This window comes from Haliaeetus leucocephalus, unplaced genomic scaffold (genome assembly GCF_000737465.1).
Source record: "Haliaeetus leucocephalus isolate CR32 unplaced genomic scaffold, Haliaeetus_leucocephalus-4.0 Scaffold473, whole genome shotgun sequence".
NCBI classification, from domain to species: domain Eukaryota; kingdom Metazoa; phylum Chordata; class Aves; order Accipitriformes; family Accipitridae; genus Haliaeetus; species Haliaeetus leucocephalus.
Window position 1 is genome coordinate 1,173,069 of NW_010972909.1, and position 13,672 is coordinate 1,186,740.

The window sequence follows — 13,672 nt, forward strand, 5'->3', positions numbered from 1 at the left end:
AGTTCTGAAATGTTGATTATAAGAAAATGTTTACTTTAGAATGAAAACAAAAGCGTGAAGTTTTCTTGTGAGGTGTTCTACATCTACTAGCCGTATCGGTAATCCACACTGTTCCCCAAGAACAAATTTTCTCTTGTCAAATGTAACATTCTCCTAATATGAAAAAGACTTAAGACCACAGAAGGAATGTGGTGTGCAGTACAGGAAAAGATATTCTGCGAAATGAAAGCACTGTCCCTTTTTTTTCTTCCAGAAATGACCACAGATTAAATTTTGTGTTTGGACATTTAACAAAGTTATAATTTCTAATGGTATATTTCAGGTTGCTGATGCCATAATTTCAGGATACAATTTATTTAGTGCAACTATGCAGGATGTAGGATCATCCTATGTAGGATGATTAAACACTGAAATTCAGAGTTCATGGGGAGGGGGGAGAGTATTAATTTTCTTGATGCTATATAAAATACTAAAGCAGATTTGCAGAGATGTAAATGTGAAGTCTCTTCTTCAGTATCTCACTTCTAGCCAGCTCCAGTAAGTGACAACTACCATCATTAAGAAACATGTGTGATGTACAGGGTCTGTCTTAGAGCTGGAGGAAGTTTAACAGAGGTATACAGAGTGCAGGAAGGCTCTTTCAAATGTTACATTATAATATTTCTAATCCTTTGAGAAGAGTAATCTCTGTAGGCACCAACTCATGCATGTAAAAGTGAAGAATTAAAGTTAATAACTCTATTTCTAAACCAAATATTGTCATATTTGTCCTCTGCCCTAATCCTCTTGGTGGATTTAAATCCATGACAGGCTTGAATTCTTGAAAGAAAGCGGATCTTTAGTTACCAGGAGCACCAAAAAAAAAAGAAGACATGGAGAAAATATAATATTTCACTGCTTTTATAGCTCAAACAGCTTGCTTGATTTTTCTGTAGACTTTCTTTTGAAAAATTCCCCTCTGGGCTGAGACGAAGCACTAGAAATTTGAGACCCGAAGGTTTTTGTTTTTTTTAAATAAAGCTAGGAGTGGTTCAAAAATATTGTTGAGAATGGAATGCCTTCTACAACCACCTTATCATATTTCAGTCTGTCTTCTTGACATTGTTTCTTGCATGCCTCCAGAGAATATTCAGATGTCATATGGCCAATGCTTTGCATAATATCTTTATTCTGACATTTTTCTGTTGTCCCATTTTCAGTCACTATTATTAAAACAAACTGTAACTTCAGCTGGCGAATGCATTGTCCTGTGTAGCTCCTTCCTAATCCTTAAATCGTTTTCCCTCACTTCCCCAGATCTTTGTTTAGTCTTGGTTCTATTCCCAAAACGGTTTCCAAAATGTAACCTTTCCTTTCTCACAAAGGATATATTTGCAGTCCATTCCACTGACCTTGTTGATTTGTTCTTGTCTCTTGATGTTCTGAGATTTCTTCAAGGAGGTGCAACCATTTCCTGAAATTGTAGCAGATATAATTGTGGCTAATGGCTATTTTGCAAAACATGGTAGAAAAACGTTAGTTGGTTATAATTTAGCTGCATCTTTCCAAACACCCATTTATTTAACTGTTGTTATTTTTGGATGCACCAGACATCATCTGGTGTCTATGAGACTGGAACTGGAGTCTCATTTACCTTCATTGTTTTGATTATTTGTCATAAAATAATGTTTGAAATCACCAAAAGCAGCAGGGGTAGGAGTTATGCTATTTAAGTTTTTCAAAGACCCTGAATCAATAAAATACTCAAGTACAATGCTGAAAGATAAGATGGCATACAGATCCTTGTTGAATCTATATAAATAGATGAATCTCTAGAGATTATAAATAGAAACAGAGCTTCTGTCCAAATTGTGAGTCAGCTTACCTTGTCATGTACCTTAGAGTGATAATTTATAATTAGTTTGACCACATCTCAGGTATTAACTGGGTTGGGTTTTTAAGTCTAGTGCCAAATTTTTGAAAGTTTTATTTGACTTCTATAATTCCCATTTTAAAGTGGTTTAGAAAAGCTGTTTATTTCTATATGTATGTGTATAAATATACATGAATATATTTCTGTGTGTAGGTGGAGCTTTTTTCTTTACATGTCCAAGGAAATTTAAAATTCCTACAGTCTGCCTGATATTTAATCAGTTTGTGAACACAGTTACCATCCCCCTATGCTTTAGTGCTTTACAGCTCAATGTTTGTGGTAGGTTTTGATAGTAATTTGATATATGAGTTTCAACTTAATGGAATTTTGCAATTTTTTTCTGTACCTGGGAAAAGAAGATAAGCTAAGGCATTTTTAACAGTTAGGTAACAGCAATTGAAGCTCTTTCTTTTTAATGTAACAACCTGCTAACTCTCTGGTACCTCTTATAGATAACTAACAGATTTAGTTGTCATGAATTCTTAAAATGGGATTAGTGTAATAGAAGGGACTGCAAGAACAGAATATTGTAACTGTGGAGCATTAGCTTGAGATTGATCAAGAGTGTGATTCTTTCTGTTTTAAAACCAGATGATTTATAGTTACTCATAAATTATGGGTTTCTATTAAAAATGTAAGTCATAATTTTAAAAAAAATTGGCAGCCTAAGCAGCAAAAATGAATGTGTCATATTCATGGTTTTAAGCTAGTATTACAAGTCTGAGTATAGGAAAAAGTAAAACAAACTAGAGGTTATGGCTTAAATTTATTTTTTTAAAGTTCTGTAAGTTTTGGCATAAGAGACATTATAATAAAAATAGCCTGACATAGCTAAACATGTACTATGGCTTTTGTAGCTCTGGAGTACTTGACCAAAATTTTGTGTTTAATCTCATAGTATACTAAGGTGTCTTGGCACTGTGATTTTAAGTCCCACAGAGCATGAGAGGAGGCACATAGGATATGGATTAAATGTTGTTTAGCTGGCAGGCATTAAAGACTAATAGCAATGTGGGTATATAATACTGTTCAGTGGTGTCTTGTGTGATCTGTTAACCTAGAAATACTAGTGATCTGGGGAGAAAAATCCCCACATTGCTCTAGGTAAGAAATGTCTTGGTAACCCAAATTGCTGTAGTAGTAAATGAACTTTAATGAACATTGGGTACCATTTTGCTGGATGTCACCGAAGTGAGTATGTAGTTAAAAGCAGTCAAGCCTTGGAACTAAAAATGAGCCCTCATGATTTGGCTCTGGATGTCAGAACTGGAGATTGCTGAAAATGTGTTTCTGAATGACCTGGAGAGCTTGGACTCTACTTGTGGGAGCATAGCTAGGAGTGAGAGGGCAACTGAATGTTCTGAGGTTTTGTTTTTCACTTTTTCTGAATTATTAATAGCCAGAAGGAACAGGCAACTGTGTTGCACCTGCAGTCAGCCATATAGCAAATTTTGGCAGAATTTGTGACACAGCTCTTGGTGCCTATGCTTCAAAAGGGATGCTGAAAATACAAATGAAGGGAAGAGGTACAAGAATTTTGGAAAGCTTGGAGTATCTCCCTCAGTTTCTCTCTTTAGTTCATGCAGAAGATGGTTACTGAGTGCCTTGATTATGATCTGTGAATTATTATTTTTCTTTAATCTATAATGAAAATCAGTGTTTGGAAACATTTCTAAACAAATCTAAACCAGAAATAAATCATAGGCTGTAATGAATGATTTATTTACCCATTGGAACAATTTATTTAGGGACACAGTGAAATCTTCTGGTCAACATTGGATGTCTTTCAGAAAAAGGCATGAAAATATCTTGCACATGAAACAGAATTGACAGCCTTGATTTCAAGAGTGGCTGACCTTTGGTTGTCTGTGTTCTGTGCAGAAGTGTTGGGCAAAAGAGGGATAATCGTCCATTCTGGTCTTAAAGTGTATTTGTTGCCCATAGATACTTAAATGGGTGAACTTTCACTGAAAGTTATACGTGAGATACAACATGCCCGTCTGTTGATTATACGGAAGATATCAGCCCCAAAACCTGTATGCTACCAGGCACGCTTTAAGAAATGGATTCATCATTGCAGATGATGGGTAGGATGTTCAGAGCCTGAAATAAATACAGGTAGCTAGAAAGATGGTGTTTGTCTGCTAGAGGAAGCGATAACTACTGGGGGGGGTGTTAATGAAGGCTTGGGAACTGGAAAAATATATTTATTCTACAGTTATTTTCTGCTATGGATGTTTTCTAATTTTTGTAGGCTGTGAATTACAGAGAATGTTGCCTTAGTGTTGAAAGTGTTGTGATGACTTTAAGCTGAGTAGTTTTGCCCATTTGTCTATTCCGATATGGTATCATTTGAGATCTTCCTCTGGCAAAGCAATGTTCTTCTACAGAGTGGAATTCGAGCTGCAAACCCCAGTTCACGTTTTTGGGGATAGGCTTTCTGTCTTTACCAAAATATTTTGTGGCAGCAAATTTGTACGGGGAGTGCTCCCGGTAAGCATCAGCAGCCCACCCTGGTCTCCCTGTCCCAGTAAGGAGTGGGAAAGGGCTGGCTGCAGGCACCTCATTTCATGCCTGTCCAGTGAAGCTTTGCTGCCACGTAGTGGTGGAGATTGAAGCTTGTTTGGTGGTGGATGGTCCAACCCTCCTACTGATCTCTTGGACCAGGTGAGAGTTACCTGCAGCAGAAATGAACCTCTGCTTTAGGTTCCCCAGTGTTACAAATCTTATCCTTAAAAAGTGTGATCAGGAATAAATGCCTTTTCCAGCATCCAGTGGTGCCTCTCTACCTTGGAGGCTTCTAGGTTAGATGAGTTGTGCTGTGTCTCTTCTGCAAGGGCCAGGTCAAGCAGGGAAAGGAAGGAAGGACATTCCCAGCTGAAAACAGCACTGCCTGCTTCTAGCTTTTAAACCCAGAATGTGGTGACTGCAGTCATAGGTGATAATAACTGCTATGGAATAAATAAAAATACAGGCAACTGCAATATTTTAGACCTTTGTATTCTAACTTCTAGGCAGAGTGTTTTAAGTTTGTATAGGCTGAATTCCTGAAGTTTTCTGATGCTCATAATTTAATGTCAGGTATAAATAGCATCCAAAGCATTAATTCTAAAAATATGAATTAGCTTGTTTAAGTAAATAAATTAAGATAAAACCATCAGTTCTTTACATTTCCTGTGATTATTTTTTTGGTAATGTCTTAAGCACAAGTAAAAGTTATGTAAAAAGGTAAAGCAGTTGTAAAGAATTGCTATCATCTTACACGCCTTCTAGGACTTCATAAAACTACTAAAACCCCCAACAGGAAGGAACCTGTAGAGCTTTATAAGTAATTTGGCTGACTGCGAGGGACCAAAATCCTGACTGTCTACTACGTGTGGTCAATCACAGCACGTTGATGCAAACTGTGACTAACAGTTGCAGTAGCTGTCTAGAGACCTCTTTTAATGGTGAGAAGAATTATCTTCAAGTTGCTGTGAAACAAAAGTACTTAAAAGGACTGAAAGACTTGAAGGGGAAATGTTTTATGTCTTTTCAGTTTGGTCCAGTCAGGTCTGTAAGTGGAAGTGATTCTTCTAACGTGACGCTTTACTATTTCACTCCTGTCTGTAGAAGTTTTAGTGATAGTTGGATTACTTGTTGAAGACCAGAAAGAAATATAATTAACAAGAATTATATTTTCATTATCTCTGGTTTCTAGCTCTATAAACCTGTTCCAGAAAAGCTCTTAGAGAAGTTGGGTGGCTTTAGCTGTTGCATAAACAGCCCATTTGACTAGGGTTCCATCCCATGTGGGTTGTCTTTCTTGATAAGGTTGTGTATCTTTTCCCATATTTGATTGAAATGTAGTTAATATTTAAATACTCAAAAATCTGATTTAAATGAGGTAATGGAATTGGGCAAAGAATATCCTCTTTTTCTCATTAGGCCAAATTACTCTTAAAGAAGAAAGTTTCCTAAGAAATCATTTAATTATTGAAAACCAACTGTAGTGCAGGAAACGGTCTAACTAAAAAAAAAACCAAAAGTATCTACACGATGTAATAAATCAAACTCTACACCAAGGATGTTATATTTAAAAATTCCTCAGTATTAATAACTATCAAGGGGACTTAAGAAAACAGATGTATGTATTTCATTCTCCTTGTTGCCACTCTTCAGTATCCTGTATGAGTTAATGATAATACTTAACTTTTAAAACTTACTACTTGCCTTTTTCAAGCAACATACTTTCAAGATTACTTATGCATTGCTGCATATCTATCTCATCAGATTCGAACCTCATTAATAATTATGCCTACTATCCTTCATCCATAGAATCCAGATCGGTTTGTAGAACAATTTGTAGGGGTCTTGATGGCTGCAGTAGACTTGCCAATAACATTTAGTCCAAATTGGACCTCATAATAAGAGAATGAAAAGCCAGAATACTCTCTTTGGGACATGGTTTGTAAGTCCTCCTCTCCAGTAATGCATCACAATAGGATATTGGTTAGCAACTCCTGACAGTATGTGGTTGTATTTTCATACACCATTAAACTTGTAACAGTCACTATGCTATTGCCAGCATTGACTCTAGTAACCTCTTGTAGCAGAATCCATATGAAAAGAAACAAGAGAATTGTGAAAAGCTCCCTTTGCAGTCAATGGCAAAACTTCCACAGGATTTAGTAACATAGATTTTCATGGTTTATGTTGATTCCAGATAGGAAAATTTTTCATCTCCTGGGGCAGATTGCCAGCACGTTTTCTCTACCTCTCTTCCTTTCTCCCTGTATGCTCCCCTCCCTGACAATTGAAGTTGCAACCCAGGGGAGTTTAGATGATAAATTTTAAATTGCTGTGTGAAGATGTTACACAAGTATGGAACACAGGGCAAGCTGACTCAGTTTTGTTATTGCTTGTATAAGTCAAAATAACATAGGAATCCCATAGCATACAGTACTGGATTTTGAAAAAGAGTTGCTGTAAATGCATACCAATGTTTGCTTTCATTCCCTAAACACAGTCTGGTAATGAGGCTCCTGAAAAATGAAATGAAAATTTTTCTTTCTTTTGTATGCCTTCTGCACTGTGACAGAGGTACTGTAATCTTCACTTCCTTGTCTATAATATTAATTAATTTGAGAGTGCAGTATGTCCTCTTGGAAAAACCTAGACAAGTCTGTGCAATCAGAACTACTGTGCTTGCTGCATGTCTTTTATGCAGTTTCACAACAAACAGGCTCATGCTCTTATTTGTAGTAACTATGGAAACTTTAGAAGCTCTCTTTCTAAAGCTGAGCATACAATAAAGTGCTTAAATTGTTGGTAGGATTAGAGACTCTAGAATATGTTTAATTTTCTCTCTCTGTCTATCTTTGGAGAGGAGCAAGAAGGTAATGTGAATATTAGCTGGGGACTAGCTTTAATCTCTGCTGACACTTAAGTCTGTCTAGGTCTGCACACAGCCATCCAAAGGTCTTAGCCTCACACAGCATGTGAACAAGGGAGATCATGCATATTCATGACTGAATTTACAATGGAAAACCTACATGCAGAAAAGAGTTTTTGAGTGAGTGAAAACGTTATTGAAACCATTTTGCAGCTTCAGCTACAGTAGTCAATAACGATAAATGCCATAATGACGATAGAGTTCATAAGATAATGGGGATGTCTTAGATATTATGTAAGCATGAATGGATACGATAGTAGGAAAACATCATTTGCTGTGGGGTTTAGCAGTGTTTTTGTGTTGAAGGAGGTAAAGATGATGGTAGCAGGATTATTGCCAAGGCTAATACAGAAAAAAAAAAAATTTGAGAGTACTTTTTTCTCTGTGTGGCACTTTGTGTGATCAAGAACTGCCACTCTTTGAAAATTACTTCTGTTTTTTTAGGAGGTATTCTTTTATGCAAGTGCTGTATTTTATGCAGAGCTGTATTTTAGGAACACAAGAGAAGTCTGCTCCTCGTCCCAGGAGCAGAGCCAGGGAGAGTAGTAGCATGTTTCTCACAGTCCATTGGGAGAACTTCATGTTACTTTTTGGCACTCGTGAAGTGCCCTAAATCAGACCTCAGAAGGACCTGCTGGGTATCAGCCTTTGTTCATCTGCATTCATCAGCTTGCATACTTTACTATTCTGAAATTTATTTCTTACCACTAGAGCTGATGAGTAAGATTCTGCTCATACATGATTTTATTTCTTCGGTATTTCATTGTTGTTTTACATACTCAAACATAACCTGCAGTGGAAATACTCAGTTTATATAACTTAAATGTAGCTTGGCACTTGCATTCTCACTTAACTATAGTAGTGATGCACTGAAAGAAGAGAATACATTGATATTCTCTGTCACGTTCACCTATTAAGGCTTTGATGTGATACATAATTTGGGTTTTTTTTTCATTTCTCTCCTCTGTCATTACCTCACGCCAGAATTTTTTAAATGAAGGAGGTGTGCAGCATATTTCCTGCCAAAGTTTGAAGAACTCTGTCAGAAAAAAGCCCCATAATTCTTACTGCTTTGCCATTTTTGATTTTCAGTGCTGGGCTGCTTGAGTGTGAAAATAAATATAAACTGCTATTAAAGGCAGGGGGCTGTTTTACTGATGCATGCCAATGCAGGATTGTTCCCTAGCGTGTATGTTTCTTGTGATGTTGGTGCGAGCTGCTCTTCATCTAAGCCCTTCTCTCTCTGTTGAGGATTCCTCGTGTGCTTTTTATTTCAGTCCCTTCTCTACTTTCCTTTGGCATCTAAGTAGCACTGTAGTTAGGTATGGTCATAAGTATTTTTTTTTGGTCCCCTGTATTCTCAGTTTATCATTTCCCCTCTCTTAAAATGTAAGCTTGTGAAGGCAGGACCTGGTCTTATATTAAGAAAGCTGCTTCTGCTACATGCACTTGTTCATTCATCCACGTTGGCTGGTGCATCCAACAACGAAGCGTGAGAGACTGCCTCTGCCCAAAGTGTATAAAAGGGGTAGTTGGAGGTGGCAGCAAGGCAGGCGCAGCAGTCAGTGCAAGGTGCACAGAGAAAATGGCAAGACTGCTACTGTAAGAATGTGCGTGCAGTGGTACTGGATTTTCCAAATGCTGTCATGATAAATTGTGTAAGAAAGTCCAGTTCCGGTATTTTACTCTTTTGGCTGAAGTTCCCATCTTCCCCAATTCAGGAGTTTTCCCCTCCAGTCACCCTCTGGCAAATGCCCATTAAGAACACTATCGTATCTCTGTGCTTAGACACTGTCCAACCCCAAAGACGTCAAGGAGATGAGTAAATTATGCATATTCTTCTGCTGGATGTGAAGCTACATGTAGTAAATAATTGGTGCCCTGCAGGCAAACCACTTTTGTGTGATTCAGAATGGCTTGCCCTCCCATATGGGTAACTCGGGAAAGATTATATCATAACATAGCTTTTCAGCTGCAGAATTGGGGCTAACATCTCTGACACTTCATAAAATGAACACTGTAGTTCACTTGGAAGATGCCTGACTGATAATCCTGGGAATTTAAATCCTTCGTCTATGGCCCTGACATGTGCCTCAATCCTGGCCTCGAGGGACCACCTTAGAAGGTGAATGAGTTGCAGCTTGTGCCCATTTAAACATGAGCAGGAGCTACCTGCTGGTGATCTTAGCATCTGTTCCGTTGGCAAGTTTGTAAAAGAACCCAGGCACAAAGAACCGAGTTTAGATAGCATTAGAAGTTAAATATTTTTAAGTGTCTCCCACGTTATTTGTGCTATTTTCAGTTGTTAATCTGGGTATGTTTCTATATTTCTTCAGCTTGTACAGTGAAAATAATAGTTGTCGTCTTTCTTGTAGCTGATTTACAGCTCATTTTGTTTGCCAGTTCTTGAAAGTGCAGTGTTGAAGTGTTCAGATCATAAACACAGTGACTGACGACTTTTTTTTATTTTTTCTTAAATCTCACCAGGAAGATCTTTGGAACATTTCAATTAACTGTAATTTTGGTTTAAAACAATATGTCCTTTTAATTCCTGCAGTTCATTTGAATTTTGTCTTGTTTTTTTTTAATTCAAGATAAAACCTAGTAAACTTGCCTGAAGTTAACGGACATGCCTCATTTAAACTTAAATTACCTCATATGCAAGTATTTGCAGGTTCAGAATCATTGCCTGTAAATGTCTTTTTCTAACCCTTGATTTCTACTGTTTTTCTGGGTTTGAGAGATGGGGGGCAGCAGGGGGAGGGGAATGCAGTAATAAATTATAATAAGCATTATTTCGTCTTTAAATAAATAAATGATCCTTAACTTTGTCCAACAGTTGTGAACCAGTGGGCAGTATATGCTATCCGAAATCTCACGGAACAGAATGAGAGAAACCAAGAGCTTATTGCACAGATGGAGGAGAAGGGGCTGGCAGACAATTCTGCCCTTGAGAGTATGGGTTTAGAGATAGAGAAACGAGATGACAAGTTAATTCTGAGATCTGTCAGGAAAAAGCCCTCATGAACAAAACATTAAGAGTCATCAAATCATTAAAAGAGGATTTCTCTTTTAAAATATTTTTCCCTGCTCAGGCAATCAAGATTTCTTCAGTTTTAGTTCCAGTCTGCTGGAAGTGTTGCATTTAGAAAAACTGCCAAATGATACTTCTGCCTCGCTGCTGTAAACAAAAGGACACCTACACATTTTCTAAATACCTAGGTAAATTAACTTACGGAAAAAAGATCCTTCTTTTCAGATGGTTGAAATTTCATTACTTTCTTATTTTGTTAGAAAGATGTCATGCGTGCGGTATTGAGTTGTTATAATTTCCATTGCTGAATCTGGAGATAACTATTATTAAAAACTCAACAAAGAAATAACTGCTTTGCAGTCTGTCTTCTCCGTTTAAAAGATCTATGCTGAGTCAGGGCTAAACAATGGAAGTTACTCATTTTCAATCATAGTGCTTAAATATCTCTGCAGTGGAACATTGCTGTACATAAATGTGTAGTGAATTAAATACAACATGCCTCCTGTGTGTCTAAATTATTAGTAAATTATCTTTTCTACGTTGTTACCTTTCAGTCTTCATGACAAGTATATTAAAAACAAAGCTAAAGCTGTTGTGGCAACAGATGCTACATTCCTTTGCACTGGGGCATGTCTCTGTTTTGGAGACTTGGGTGTTTGTTTGAATTTTATTTGTTCCTTTAGATGGTAAGTCAGCCCACTTTCCTTTTATTTTGCACTTCTCATGGGTTTTCTGAACTCTGGCAGACTGCTGAAGAGGTAGTTTCTCACTGTGATTAATTCTAGCAGTTTCTTTTCACCCCTCTGCCTTTCCAAAACATTGACAAAACTCATTTCCAGTTAATTAATTCAAGAGAGGCAGAAGAATGGAAGGCCCTGCCTCTTCATTTTGGGTACCCTCCTATATTGTTGTTGGACCCTGCCACTGTGGAATGTGGCATGAATGAGATGGGGGGAGAAGGGGGGTGAAGAAAGGACGGGGGCATGGTTAACTCTGTGTGTGCCATAGCTTTGCCCTGGTAGCCAAGAAATGTAATCCTCCACGCATAAGCAAAACAAGAATTACAGCTTAATATTACTAGCGCTCGTGTATCATTGCTGTCATTTGGTTATCTTCAATTGTGTCTAACAGGAAGGTCCCAGAAAAGTTAAATTGTTCATGTTGTTGTCATCATTTAATCCCATTCTTAAACAGAAAGGCAAGTTTATGTCCTGAAACTACACGTACATGTAACAGACATTCAGCCATGTGCATCAGTTTTTGCTCCTCCAATTCGTGTTTTCATTTAAAAATGAAAAAAGCATGTGGTACTTTGAACTACGAGAAATATATAGTAATACTTAAAACTGATGGTGAGTATAGCTGGACCACTAAGATCTTTTAAAGTTAACCATAATATTTCAGTGTCTACTATGCTGATCAGGTGGGACTATGGAATTGACCTAGTGGGATTTTAGTCACCTGTTGGTTTTAAAGGCAATGATACAAAACTGCTGTCTTTAGCCATTTATTAAGTAAAGGATGTATATAAAGGGATAACGGCAATAGGAACAAAGACTGTAACTTTTCTTGGGTTTAGTGACTTCTTACTGTAAAAACAAATGGGGGAGAAAAGTGTTCTTTGTTTTAGCAAAGAATAAATACAAATATAAAGTGCTTTGTTTGCTTTTTAAAAATAATTTGACAGGAACATTTCAGCAGATATTAAAAACTGTTGCCTTTAAGTGCTGGTTTGTAAAATAATTTCTTATGCAGGTAGGTGCCTTTTGCTAGATGAATGGAAAAGGATATATGGTTTTGGCTCTTCTTGAGCACAAGGTCTATCAGATTGTGGTTTCTCAATGATTTCCATAAGCCTTAATTCTTGTATTTAGTCCAGAATTCATTTAGCAGTTTAATTACTGTGTCACATAAGATTTACAGCTGGTTTTGTTTGGGTTTTTTTAATCTTTGTCTCCATAACACAATGGAAAATTCATACTTCTAGTACCTCAATGGCAAAAAAATAAAAATTCTACTCTTAAAAAGGTTTTACTCAGAAGGCTACATCATTCAACTTTAAAGGAAAGAATTAAACTTTTGCTAACAAAGGAGCATCAAATTTAATAGCACCTAGAAATAAAGTTAAGTCATTTTCAGTTGAGTAATTTTAAAGCTTCAAACATTTTTATTTTAGCACCAGTATTTAGGAAACTCATGTTAGATAATTTAACAAAGTGAGGGGAAAAAATAGCATAATTATCCTGAACAGAAAATGAACTTTCTGTGTAAGGAAAAAATGCAAAGAATTTCCTTTTATTCAGGGTAATAAAGAGTTAAAATCCTGTTCACAAAGCAAATCCAGAAAGAACTTTGGTTGTGGAAAAAGCAGTGGGAGTCCCTTTTTCCTTTTAAGCAGTTGGGAATAGACAGGGGTTTTTAACTTGATGGTTGCCTACCCACCAATGGAATACACACAAACCCATAAATATAAGCCAAATAATAACAAACACAAATAAATAAAAGGGGTTTGTGTGTTTCCGTACATAATGGAGTAATAGTTGTGTTTTCTAAATGGGAAATGTAGGGCTTTCACAGTGGAGAACATGCTGATTACTGTATTGTGAGTGGCTGGCTTTTGATTTTCCTAGATGGATTAATTCTCAGAACACAACAGCTTCCCTGTCCTTCCCCCAGTGGAGTCCCAGTCTCCAATAGGCTTGTTTTATATGCTAGGGGATTAATACAGCACAGCAATCAGTCATAAAAAGCAAGCTTTATTGAGTTTGTAAAGGGGCAGAACAGTCAGATCAAGTCTTGTGACCATCTTATTGCTTTTGAGTGCTTTCAAACAATAGTGATCAGCTCTTTTTTTTTTTTTAGGTCTATTTTTTATTAAGGGGGAATAGGGAGTTGGTTTTTCATTGTAAGTGGATGGATTTTTTAAAGACTTTCTTGCAAATTGTGAGAAATAAGCTTAAATGTTTGCAAAGCTCTGAATTTTTACTGCTGCTAATAGTTTAGATTTGTCTAAAGCACTTGTAAAAGGCGTTTTTAAATGGAACCAGCAAAAAATAAAATCCCAGGCAGTTAATGCCATTGTCGCAGTCTTTATTTAGGGGGTGATTTTATATTTTGAGGTTGATGTGTTTGTGTAGCGAGGCTCCAAAAAACCCTCAAATGAAAACGACTGAAATCGAAAATGGAAAGTGCAAATGGAAGAGTCCTAAAAATGTGAGCCGAAATTACCTTAAATCTTTGTACCTGGCCTTATTTCTGTCGTCGTTTTACATTGACTTAAGAATTGGCTGTC

General features: G+C 36.9%; 1 protein-coding gene across 2 annotated transcripts in view; it reads left to right on the forward strand.

Moving 5' to 3' along the window:
• Positions 1–10,439, forward strand: part of ATXN10 (ataxin 10) — a 104,645-nt gene extending 94,206 nt beyond the window's left edge. For both annotated transcript variants that reach the window (XM_010575284.1, XM_010575285.1), the window contains exon 11: positions 10,186–10,439. In XM_010575284.1, coding sequence (XP_010573586.1) covers positions 10,186–10,373 — 188 coding nt within the window. In that variant the 3' untranslated portion in view covers positions 10,374–10,439. The remainder of the gene's footprint in view (positions 1–10,185) is intronic.
• Positions 10,440–13,672: the final 3,233 nt, after the last annotated feature.